This window comes from Orbicella franksi, chromosome 1 (genome assembly GCF_964199315.1).
Source record: "Orbicella franksi chromosome 1, jaOrbFran1.1, whole genome shotgun sequence".
NCBI classification, from domain to species: domain Eukaryota; kingdom Metazoa; phylum Cnidaria; class Anthozoa; order Scleractinia; family Merulinidae; genus Orbicella; species Orbicella franksi.
Genome location: NC_138145.1, coordinates 24,122,508 through 24,135,149, shown reverse-complemented (window position 1 = coordinate 24,135,149; position 12,642 = coordinate 24,122,508). Strand labels below are relative to the sequence as shown.

The following is a 12,642-nucleotide window of genomic DNA, read 5'->3' as shown; positions in this document are numbered from 1 at the left end:
TGAGTGCTAATAACAGAAAAAAGCAAAACACCTCAGGATAGAATGCCTCATGTTTCGAAAAGCAATTTGAAAAATCTGCAAACAGATTTTTACCAGTTTGACGCAAACAACATGAAGTGCATTTACAACTGAGTTTCAAACCTCTACAATTGATTTTTCACGGCGTGAGTTAATAATAGCATTTCATATGACAACTTTTGGCAGTAGCGCTTATCCCTTCCTATGTTTTTGACAGGAGTAATTTCCGCAAAAGTTATCTGAAAGGGTGGTTTATTTACATTTACATCAAAAGTAATTTGGGGACTTCCGAAATTTAATTAAAAAGAAGGATTAAGGTAATATTACGACACAATAGCAGTGCAGGTTTGCAAAATTTCCGCTTGCAATCAAATCTAAGCCCGTTCACAGTTTTGCTGATTTCTGAAAAAAAAATCGATCTAGTAACTGAAAATAAATTGAAAATATGTGCCATCGGAAGAAATTATTAATTTTTAGTAGAAAGTAGAATGCCCTTATCCGGAGATTTGTAATCTTATTAAGAATCTATGATGCATTGAATAATTTACGCACACCTCAAGATCACTTAAAAAGATGTTACTAGTACACCATTATCTTTCAGCGGAAGGGTTAGGTTTGCTGCTAGGTAAAGTTTCCGCCTCTCTTTTAATGGGAAAAAATTGGAGCTTATATCGGTAACCGCTTCGTTAACACGTGAATGTAGTAAAGGCAACTCCGCAAAATCGTTTTACAAGAAAGAAACGTCGCATCCATTGCAAACAATTCCAATATTTTCATAGTTCAGGCAAACAGTCTTTTTTTCTGTCTGTGTTGTTTGTCTCTATCTTAATTTACTTTAATCTGACTGTTGCAGAAGATGTTACAGAGATTGTAATCGACGGGTCGAGTTAAGAACTTTCTGCATTGTACAAAAAATAGAAAAACATGTTTTCTAGTTACCGAACAATTTAAAGGTGCCTTATCTTTATAGAGTTTCACAGAGATTTTGGGTGCTCTTACGCCTGTGTCATGAACTATATCTCAAGTTTTCTGTTAAATATTTTTATCTTTATTTTGTATGCCGAACGAAGGGAAGCTCTTTTTTAAATGTATAAATTTGTTAATATATCTTGCACTTTCCCCTGTTGTGCTATGAACATACAGCATCCGGTCTGAATATGTTTTCAACCGATTTCAAGGAGGTTTTTTCACCTAGTGCTGAGTCTCTTTAATTTCCTGTAGAGCAATTATGGTTCTTGCAGATTTTACTGGTTTTTAAAGCAAGAAATTGCTCATACGTTCAACTGGAAAATAGCTTATGAAAGCTTATATTCTTTTTCGGTCAAAAAGAAACCATACTTCCATCATGTCATCGATGTGGTTTTGAACATGGCCATGCATTTATGTTTTGAATAATTAACAGACAAAGTAATCTTAAAGTCTAATTGCTTTAAAATTAATTTGCTTTGGACAAATTTTGTTCGTACGTTAGATAATCTGAAACGGAGGAATAAATGGTTGTGTACAATAAGTTCACGCCTGAAGGAGTCTTTAGGTGAAAAACGTTGCTCGGGTGTCAATTACAAAATCCAGTGGTGTCCAATTAATAAATTTAACTATTTAAACGTTCGCGCAGGCTTTTTTCTTTCAATCTAATTCAACTGCCGCTGCAACCAACACATATTAGGTTTTCCATATACAGTAGATCCTCTCGGAAAATACCCGCAGACTGCACCCAGCTTTTTGGAATACTGGCCAACGTTTTCGCAACAGCGCCATACCAAGGAAAATCGTAAATATACGCGAACTGACGCACTCTTCGCTAGTTTGACAAGCTCTTAGAAAAATATATATCGTCGAAAAACAACACAGGCAGAGACAAGTTGGTGTTTCTCCAGCCAAAGACAACTGCATTTCTATCCAGAGAGTGATCAAAGTCTTATATGACAGCATACAAAAGTAATTGAAATCGAAGAGAAACAAATTTAAAGATTTTCACCTGAAAAGCATTGGTCCTAGTGTATTCCTATATATTAAGACGAATTGGTAACAGCGAATTACAGATCACAGACCTATACCCCATGAATGAGACAACTGATCAAGACAACAAGACAGTCGGGTTTCGCGGCAAAGAGGTAGCAATCGTTCTTCTTATCCGCTCTCGCAAAGAAGTTCCACTATCATTTTCAACTGTTCTGTCAATAGTCATGTTTTTAGTTGTGTTGGGAGTCATTCTGAATGGAGCCATTTGCTTTGTCATGCTTCGTGAAAAGCGCTTCAAGAAAAACACTTCAAACTTCTTCATTTTGCATCTGTCAGTGACGGAACTTGTTATACGCCTTCTTATCGGCCCGATTGTTGTGTATTCGTTGGTTACAACATCAAAAATTGAAAGCATCCAATGCAAATTTCTATCACTGTTTTTCAACACCTTCGGTTCAGCCACATTTATAAGTTTAGCTGCTATAGCGACTGATAGATATCAAAACATCGTCTATCCCATGAAAGCCTTGAAGTCTAGGAGAAAGACTTTTCATCTGGTTTTTATCGTTTGGTTGTACGCTATCATAGTCTCAATTCCCGGTGTAGTGAGCATGAGAAGTATATCTATCAGCGAACTTCCAGAAGCTGACGGAATGGATTGTAAAACTTGCTCTAACAAGAGGATTTGCGACATGCCACAAAATGCCATTGGCCAAGTATCCACAACGTCGTATTTTGTATCTGCTTTTCTTATTCCACTGACATTGATTTTTGTGCTATACACAAAGATTGTTATTGTCTTGCACCAAAGACGAAACAATGGGATGATGCATAAAGTGGCGGCAAGATCAAAGTCCAAAGCAGTGCGCATGCTTGTCTTAGCGGTAATTGGATATGCTTTGTCGCTAGGACCAGGAGCTCTCCTCGCCATGTTGAGGTCTTATGGAAATCTCAACAATACCTCGTTTTACCAAAAGTTCGCAGTCAGTTGGATTGTCGAAATTGTACAACTCACAAGTTCACTCGGAAATCCTATAATCTATGCATACTATAACGGAGACTTCAGAAAGGAACTTTTGAAGCTGTTTTGCAGAAAAAAAAGCGCCTGCTCCTTCTGTAAGTTTACAAAGTCGTGCAGGTAGTAGCCTTTACGCGGAGAATCGATGAAAAGTATCGTGAAACTTAAAAATAACAAATTGAAGACACGCAGATAGCTTGAGGCCTCAAAGGCGTGACACTGTAGATATTTAGAACGAACTCAAATTTATATAGGAGCGCTGATTGGTTTATAATCGTGTTTCTATTTAATCTGATTGTTTTAGTAGAATTCTAACTGGAATAAACGCAAATAACGGTTTCTAATTATTTTTCTACCCATTATTGAACTTTACGCTTTAACAAAATCGCACTCATTGAATTGTCCTTGGTAAATTTGGAGTTGTTTATGCGCGCGCACCCGTTTTTTCAATAATTTCAAGTTTTTAAAGTCAAGAAACCGCTAATGTTCTTCTTTTAGTCTTCTCAGGAATTTAATTATCTATTTACATCTAAACTTTCTTCCAAAACTTCGGAAAAACGATAAAAACGTCGCATTTTGTGGACGACCGACAGCCACTGCACTCTAATGACTGATAGTATACGAGTAGCTCAGCCAATCAGATTGCGGCATTTGCATTAGTATACTAGTAGAATTCTACTAATAAACAATTAGATTATGAGCTCGAGATTTCTATCGCGTGATAGTCGACGAGGGCGCAGGGAATAATCTAATATAAATCAACCAGTCGTTCAAAACTTTATCTAAATCCTCTTCACAGACACTTCGAAAACGCCAAGAAGTGGCCGTCATTTTGTTAACAAGGGCACATTGCTATGCTACTCATTTTCTATCACAGAATAGATAGTGAGTAGCGTAGCCAATCAGAGAACGGTATCCGTGATAGAACGCTAGTGGATTTATACTAATTAACAATTAGATTATGAGCTCGAGATTTCTATGAGGTGATAGCTGATGAGGCCGAAGTCCGAATCAACTATCACCTCGTAGAAATCGAGAGCGAATAATCTAATTGTTTTAGTAGAATTCTTACCAAAATTTACTTCAAATAACGGTTTCCAATTATTTCTTGACGTATTATTAACCTTTGCCCCTGAAAAAGATCGCTCGGATTGAATTGTCATTTAAAATTGAAGTTGTGTGCGCGCGCATCAGTTTTTTAATAATTTGAACTTTTTAAAAGTCAAGAAACCGTTAATGTCCTTCGTTTAGACTTCGCAGGAATTTAATTATCCATTTGCATCAAAATTTTCCTCCAAAACTTTGGAAAATCGAAAAAAAAAACGTCGCTATTTGCTGGACGACCTCCAACCACTGCACACTAATGGCTGATAGTGTACGATGGCTCAGCCAATCAGATTACAGCATTTGCACTGGTATACTAGTAGAATTCTACTAAAACTCGAAACACGGTACATGTTATCTATTTCTAAAATGGATTCCACGGCATAAAAGTAGGATGTTCACGGTTTGTGAACATAATTAGTACAGCCAGAGAAAAGAAATCATGTATGGGTTATTGACCAAGTGTGAGGTCAAGATGTATGGGTTATTGACCAAGTGTGAGGTCAAGACGGCTAGATATTGGCCAAGTTCTTTTTTTGCGTGTTTATGGACCGAGACGGAGTCGAGGTCCATAAACTCGCTTGGTCAATAAAGGATTTATTATATGGCTTTCAGGGAAATTTTTCTTTTTTCTTACGGGACACGGCGGGCAGTCCCGAGCGGGCTCCATCTTGCCCGCCCGGGTAGCCAATCACAGCGCAGGATTTGATTCATCTTGCCCGCTCACGGAGCTAGCCATATAATAAAGCTGGATATTGGCCCAGTTCTTTTTTTTTTTTTTTGCGTGTTTATGGACCGAGACGGAGTCGAGGTCCATAAACTCGCAAAAAAAGAACGACGCCAATATCAAGCCATCTTGACCAAACGAGCTTGGTCAATAAAGGATTTATTATATGGCTTTCGGGGACAATTTTCTTGCAGGACATGGCGGGTAGTCCCGAGCGGGCAAGATAGCTCCATCTTGCCCGCTCGGGTAGCCAATCACAGCGCAGGATTTGATTCATCTTACCCGATCCCGTAGCTAACCATGTAATAAGTCATGTTATAAATCAGTAAGCCATGATATTGCGATATTAGCAAATTATCTGTGAACTTTAGGAAAACTAATTACATGGAAGCTTCAAAACAATAACCGTACAGCTATAAACAAATCAATGTTGATGATCCTATGAATTATACTTGGGGTATTAAAAAGCATTTTAAATGAAACGTGTAATCTTTTAAATCGAAACACAGAATTGCATGGGAATCAAGTAAGAGGCGGACATAAAGTAAATTGTGCGTAGCACTGAGGATAATTTCAACAAGACTGTGACTGTAGAGTTTACGTAACACTGAGTTGTTCTCTTGTAAATCTGTGTCAATGCGGCGGGAACTTATAAACTTGGGAAGGTCAGCAACAGCAACATGTGCATTTGAATATTTAGGAATTTTATGAATATTCAACATTTAACTGACATTTATCACCATATTTGACAAACGTTCAACATCTCTGCTATACATTAACTGTATATACTCCAATAAGCTGCTTCCCTACAATACGGTTTCATAAGTTAGGGTAATGTCTGCATAATATTGTTTTAGCTCATTTTAGAGAAACCTCGAATCCATATTCATGCTATTCCTGTTATTCTGAAAAGTTGTTTACTTCATGTTTTGCAAATCAACTGAACACATTATTAAAAATAAATGATTATCACTAAGTTGGATTTCAGTTCTAAAGCAGCTTGCAGCTGTTATATTGTAATAAGATCTGGTAATGAAAGCATAGAAGTACGAGTAATTGATCAAAATGTTGCGATAGGCTAACAGAGATAATAATACCTTACATTTAAGTCCCCTGTGAACTCCGGATTGACTTAACGAGTGTACTCTTGAGGCACTTGGAACTCGCACCCATCATGATTGCTAGGCCTGAAGTTAAAGAAACTGAGTTTTAGTAATAAGGAATCCTTTCGGAATCATTTTAAATCATACCCAGTAAGGTTGTATTCATAATTTATCAGTAGATAGTGCATTATAAATTTAAATTTGTCATTATTAAATCTATTAGATTAGGAATAATGTGTTATCCTAAGTTCGAAACCCCTATGAATTGTTTTTCATTTGAAAAAAATTGTCATTGTGAAAGAGTCACGGCGCTCTAAAAATCTCTTGGAAATTTCACACTGATATGGCAATTCGAACTTTTCAGTGCAAAGCTACGAAGGAAAGGCAAAAAATTGAGCGAGTCATAAACAATCTGCAAAGGGTTTGATCGTGACGATTGCAAAGCAGAAAGCATATTTCCTTAATATATATTGTTGAAGTGATTTAAAATATTAATATGTTTAAGTTTAAAGCAGCAAACAAGCAAAGCAATCTAACTGCTAAAAAATTAATTTACTTTCAGGCGTGTTATAGATAATCAAATTCTTGGGAATAAATGGGTGTGCATAAAGAAAATACACGCTGTGTTTTAATAAGTTCACACCTGAAGGAGGTTTAAAATAACAACACCCTTTGTTCGGCTGCCAGTAGGCTGTTGTCCAAATAAATAGATATCCATAAGGAAAGCCCACTTTAAAGTAGTACTTATAAGATCACGCCGACGTTTTTTTATCATTAAATTCAGTTCATCTGCCACTGAAGTGGTCGTCTCAGGTTTCATAGCACACCCTATCTGAAAATGCTCTCGCGCTTCACTCAGCTGAAATAATGGTGAAAGTCTTCTCAAGAGCGTCACACTAGGGAAAAATATTCGTGCATATTACGCTCTGTGGCTTTTCCTTGTTGTATTTTGGAAAAACAGCAAAGACGAAAACGAGCTAATGAGCCAAGGTATGAACATCTGTTCTGGTTAAGTCTGAAATCGCGTTGGACCGCAGGACGAACCATTTTTGCTGAAGAACAGGACTCAAGTCGTCGGAAGCCTTAACAAAACTAGTTTACTAGTGATTAAGGCAGCTTTGTACGGAACACCACTGAGATTACATATCAAACTCTTCCAATTATGGAACCAATAGATGATCGAAACGTCGAAGACATGAATCCAACAACACAACAAGAAAACTCTATAAGTACAGATAGCAATGGGGTACTTGTTCTTCTTATTCGCTCTCGCAAAGAAGCTCAGCTTTCATTTTCAAGCATTCTATCAATAACCATGTTTTTATTTGTGTTTGGAATTGTCACGAATGGAGTTACCTGTTTTGTCATGCTTCGTGGTAAACGCTACAAGAAGAACACCTCAAACTTCTACATTCTACATTTGTCAGTGACAGAACTCGTTTTACGCCTGCTTGTCTTTCCGACTGTTGTCTATTCCTTGATGACAACGTCGGAAATTGAAAGCATCCAATGCAAATTTCTATGTTTGTTTTCTAACACGTTCGCTTCAGCCACATTTATAAGTTTAGCTGCCATAGCAACTGACAGATACCAAAACATCGCCTATCCCATGAAAGCCTTGAAGTCTAGGAGAAAGCCTGCTCATCTGGTTTTTCTCGTTTGGTTATACGCTATAGTTGTAACGATTCCTTCTGTGGTGAGCGTGAAAAGCATTTCCATATACGAGATTCCAGAAGCTCAAGGAATGGACTGTAAAAATTGTACTGACATGGAGATTTGCGATGTGCCACAAAACGCAATGGGTCAGGTTTCCACAACGTCGTATTTTGTCTTCGCTTTTCTTTTTCCACTGATTTTGATTTTTGTGCTGTATACAAAAATTGCTATTGTCTTGCACCAAAGAAGCAGCAATGGGATAATGCACAAAGTGGTGGTTAGATCAAAGTCCAAAGCAGTGCGCATGCTTGTTTTAGCCGTCTTTGGATATGCTTTGTCATTAGGTCCTGGGTCTCTCTTTGTCACGCTAAGGTCTTATGGAAACTTCAACAATACCTCATTTCACAAACTGTTCGCAGTCAGCTGGATGGTCCAAATTCTGACACCCACCAGTTCACTTGGAAATCCGATGATTTATGCATACTATAACGGAGACTTCCGAAAGCAACTTTTAAAACAGTTTTGCAGAAATAACACAAAATTTTCTGCACCTTCGTCAAGTGTGCAAAACCCAAGCAGGTAGTGGTCTTCAAACAGGTGTAAACAAGATTACTCGAGCTATCTTTCTTGAGTTTTCGTTACAATGAAAATGGCATCTCAAAAATATATTGCGGCCCTGTGGCCGGTATAAAACCAACTGTTATATTGTCTTATAAAGTGTAGTAATGAGATGTAGCTGTAAACGTAACAGAAAAATTATCTTACGTTATCTGCGACCTCAAGATTGACCTGAAAAGTTCACTCTTCAACTCTGGATTCTCCTCCTCAAGATAATGGTTCTCCAAACTGGCACTAGTTCGAGGAGGAGTTTGCCGACAATTAGTTGTTGGCTGACCTCTCTGAAGGTCTGGTCACAGTGCTATAACGCATGAGCGCTCGGATATCATCATTTGGTCCGACTCCTGCAGACCGTACACCTCGTTGAACTAACCGTACTTTGTGAAGGGACTTCATGCCAACGAGCTAACTGTGAAAATGGAGGCTGTTCCCACAGCATTGTACCTGTCGAAGACGGTTACCGTGGTTTCAGTGTTTCATTGCCCATGTCCTTCCTGTCAAATATCGGACTCTCTAGGAAACCAAAACGGTCTACCACCAAGTCACTCCAAGAAGAAGCGGAGGCAGCATTCAATTGAATCTGGCATCATTACTCAGTGCTTCGCGCAACTTAGTTCACATTGTCCATGGTGATTCTCTGATATCCTGCTGCAAAACGGCACGCAGCAGAGACCTCTGAAATCTGCTGCCTGAGACACTCCTTATATCTCTCTATACCATACACTAACCTTCTCCTCCGCAGAGGCCTCTTTCGTGCTGTTCGCAGGCTGACGAGAGGGAAAAACGGAAGCGCCTTCCCACTCCCAATTCAATTTCCCACAGGGAACCTCCGCGGAGGAGGGAGATAAACTACCGTTACAAAACATCAGACAATATCTTGTAGGATTAATATGGAGCAAACGATAGCTGGAAGGAAAGAAAGGGGCATTATATTTAGCTACATAAACAAGTTAAAATTCCGTTTGCATTACAAACCATTTGTGTAAACGAAAAACGTTTCCCCATCATGTTTCTTAGCAACGAGGGCGTTTGATTGATTTTGAACGAAATTTTGTACTTCCAGCACCAAAAGAGTGTTTATTTATCAACACAATTGATCGTCTCTATTTAATTAGTGAGCTGTATATTTCTTGTTTTGTTTGAACATGCAAGTATCACCAACAGCTGTTGTTAGGCTAAAATCTCACAAACAAAAGAGCAGAGAACAAGCATTACATGTCCGTTGATGGACAGTAGAGTAATAATTTGAGACAAGTCCGATACTACATGTAAGAGTGAGTAGTTTATATGTAGATATTATTTAATGTTCTAAGGCTGAGTAATGTTTAATTTAAACTCGTCCACCTTTTCAAAATATATTGTGACACGGAAGGCGCAGAGGACAGGCGTAAAATTTTTCCTTGCCTTCCTTCAAAGTTAATTTGCAAATAATACATTACAGTGTCCTCAGGCTGAAAAATGTTTTAACTGAAGCTTACCACCTATGTCAAATTAAATCAAGACTCACAAGGAGGAGGAGTAAAGGTGAAACATTTATCTGACCTGACCAAAAGCTACTACTAGACTCTCGCGAAATATCATTGGCGAAGCCTTCGCCAAAATAACTTCAGTCTTCTATCGACGACAATGCTATCGTTGGGAAACTCGAAAAAGATTGACCCAAATTTGAGGCACAAGAGTGTATTTTAACAGTAGTATTTTACAGAGCCTGTGAACAAGAGACCACAGCTGTCACTGCGCTCATCGAAGGTACTTTCCACAAAAGTGGTCTTCATTTTATTCAAATGGACCGTGCTGATTTAAGTTTTTTTTTGTAATTCACAATGCCCAAAGAAGCTTTCACAAACAGGATAAACTCAACTGATACTCGCGGCTCAACACTTTTGCTCATTCGTTCGTACGAGGAAGCACGAATCGCCTTCTCTGTGATTTTGTCGATTAATCTGCTCGTTATCTTGTTGGGCATAGTCGTCAATGCGGCTATATGTTATGTTATGCTGCGTGGAAAACGCTATAAAAGAAACAGTTCAAATTTCTTCATTACGCATTTGTCCATCGTGGAGCTGGTATATCGCCTCCTTGTCTTCCCTTTAATTGTCTACTTCGCAGTTCCGGCATCAGGAATCAACATGTACCAGTGTAAAGCCATATCATTTTTCACAAAGACCTCCGCCTCAGCCATATTTGTCAGTCTGGTTGTCATAGCTATCGATAGGTATCAAAACATTGTCCACCCTTTGAAGAGTTTGAAGTCAAAGAGAAAGCCTTTCTTCCTTGTTTGCCTCTGTTGGGCGTATGCTACCACTGTGTCGTGTCCTTCTGTTGTCAGCGTGGATAGCATTTCTGTTCTAGACATTCCCGAAGCTCGAGGTATGGTCTGCGAAAAATGTACTGACAAGAAACTTTGTGATATTCCACAAAATCTACTGGGGCAGTCTTCAACCACGTTGTATTTTCTTCTTGCATTTCTCGTTCCATTGGCCACCATTTTTGCGTTGTACGCCAAAGTAGCCATCTTCTTGTATCACAGAGGTAACAGTGGAATGATGAACCCAGTGGTGGTAAAATCGAAATCTAAAGCGGTGCGCATGCTTCTTATCACTGTATTTGGATATACCCTGTCCCTAGGCCCCGCTGCCGTTCTCGCCATGTTGAGATCTTATGGCACTCTCAACAGTAAATCCTTCGACGCCATGTTATTAGTGAGCTGGATGGTCGACTTTGCCACATACACAAGCTCACTGGTAAATCCATTAATTTACGCATATTATAACGGAGATTTTAAGCAGGAAATTAACCGTTTGTTTTGTAAAAGAAGGGTAGATTCACAAAATCGAACTGAAATATTAAATTTAAATTTGGCAAGATCCCTTACTACCTAGATGATTGATGCTAAACTGGAAAACCAGCCTGACAGACTCCATGAGAAGGTGAAATTAAATATGTATCACGCTCAGTAGAATAACATTCTCCGGCGAGACCTCCACCGCTTTCGATAGCTTTCACTGACGTTGAATATCAGCATACACATGTAAGAGGAGGAGAAGTATTTTACATTGTGTGTGTTTCCCGATGGTGACGTGCTGAGGCGCATATTCCACGCCAAAGAACTGATATTGGTAAGTCAGAAATCAGCACAGACAGGCAATTTCGATGCTTTACGAAACTTGACCTGTCACAGATTTGAAACGCAGAGATAAATCACAATTTATCTGTGAAAAAGTGTTATTTATAGAGAGAGCTGCCGTACATATAACTTGAGGATTGAATGGTGATGAAGAGGTAGAACAGCAGTGAGAAACCAAGTAAAACAGCAGGAACGAACTCTGACGGAATGAACAATTCTTTGAGGCATGAACTGTTAATTGTTACAAGGAGAAATGAGTGTTTTATTTTGAATTAGTTTATAAGAAACATCGTATCCACTGATAGAAAATTTCTAGCGCCGAGCAAGTTCCTCTTATTAGATCTGTAATGTACATAACAAAGGTCGTCAAGAATTCTATTGGTAAAATGCAAGGTAATAAAATGATCAAACCCAAATTAAAGGAGCTCTGGTTATTTACTTGAAACTGAAATGTATGAAAGAAATGTTCCCTCAGTTTGCAGAGTCAATAATTTTGCACTTACAAAATCTCTTGAAGAAATGTGAGAATGGCACCTGAATGCCAACCACAATTGAAGTATAAACTTGTACTATAAATCTGTTGAAAATTAATTTGGGCCTAACAGGTTTTTTTTTTTGACGGACGTACATGAAAATCAGACAATTCCTTTTCGTATTATGAAAGGAACCAAAGTGAAAGAAAATCCACAAATAGGCAGATAAGTCAAGAATCATGTGTTTATGCACGGGTTTTTTCGTCTCACAAAAGCCTACACGGAATGCCTTTTTCTTGTTGTTTTCTGCTTTTTAATATTTTGAAACTTTATCAAGACTATTTGGCTTTCTCACTTAATTGCCGTATTATGAAAGAACAGAAAGAGAAAGATCTAAACAAGAAAACGCGCAGACCATGTTACTAATCATTCTATCAATCAATATCCATAACTTTAATTTTCATAAGGAATCTTCTTGAACAGTAACCTGTCTTCGAAGGACTTGAACTTCGGTCACCATCTTAAATGCATACAGCATATTTGTACCCCGAGGACATCACAGGCTGTACGTTTGTGCATCCTAGCCAATTTTATGCCTACGCATGTTCTTACCTTATCTGCGTCAGCGCGATGCCTGTTATTTGTTTGATACAATTTCTGGTCCTCGCGGAAAGCAAAATGTCAATAATTGTTTTCTATATTTGTATTCCCAGCTTCATATGATAAAGAGTGATTGCTTATCATCAGAGTTTGACTGACGCTTATTATAATTTCGTAGGATCAGACATCAAAACGTGCAGATAACCACAAGTTTACAAGCAATTCTCCCATAAAAC

General features: G+C 38.3%; 5 protein-coding genes across 5 annotated transcripts in view; 4 read left to right on the top strand and 1 right to left on the bottom strand.

Annotated features, from left to right (window-relative positions):
* The window catches only part of LOC145497920 (hemagglutinin/amebocyte aggregation factor-like), a 71,243-nt gene that overhangs the window by 41,657 nt on the left and 16,944 nt on the right, over nucleotides 1-12,642 (bottom strand). Inside the window, exon 3 of the mRNA XM_081477800.1 lies at nucleotides 5,932-6,016. The gene's annotated coding sequence lies outside the window, so the exon portion shown is untranslated. The remainder of the gene's footprint in view (nucleotides 1-5,931; nucleotides 6,017-12,642) is intronic.
* LOC145497745 (A disintegrin and metalloproteinase with thrombospondin motifs 19-like) overlaps nucleotides 1-12,642 on the top strand; it is a 58,654-nt gene that overhangs the window by 29,323 nt on the left and 16,689 nt on the right. The gene's annotated exons all lie outside the window — the stretch shown is intronic.
* LOC145497884 (neuropeptide FF receptor 2-like) lies at nucleotides 14-3,122 on the top strand. The gene has a single exon (XM_081477755.1). It carries the CDS (start codon nucleotides 2,079-2,081, stop codon nucleotides 3,120-3,122), a length of 1,044 nt encoding a protein of 347 aa, XP_081333881.1. The 5' UTR covers nucleotides 14-2,078.
* On the top strand, nucleotides 7,083-8,177 carry LOC145497859 (neuropeptide FF receptor 1-like). The gene has a single exon (XM_081477724.1). The coding sequence runs from the start codon at nucleotides 7,095-7,097 to the stop codon at nucleotides 8,169-8,171; it is 1,077 nt and encodes a 358-aa protein (XP_081333850.1). The 5' UTR covers nucleotides 7,083-7,094; the 3' UTR covers nucleotides 8,172-8,177.
* Nucleotides 10,022-12,063, top strand: LOC145497877 (neuropeptide FF receptor 2-like). Its single transcript, XM_081477741.1, has one exon. It carries the CDS (start codon nucleotides 10,030-10,032, stop codon nucleotides 11,086-11,088), a length of 1,059 nt encoding a protein of 352 aa, XP_081333867.1. The 5' UTR covers nucleotides 10,022-10,029; the 3' UTR covers nucleotides 11,089-12,063.

What these genes read in the sequence shown, in the direction of transcription:
- LOC145497884 (XM_081477755.1), top strand. Translation starts at nt 2,079, where the DNA reads ATGAATGAGACAACTGATCAAGACAACAAGACAGTCGGGTTTCGCGGC.
- LOC145497877 (XM_081477741.1), top strand. Translation starts at nt 10,030, where the DNA reads ATGCCCAAAGAAGCTTTCACAAACAGGATAAACTCAACTGATACTCGC.
- LOC145497859 (XM_081477724.1), top strand. Translation starts at nt 7,095, where the DNA reads ATGGAACCAATAGATGATCGAAACGTCGAAGACATGAATCCAACAACA.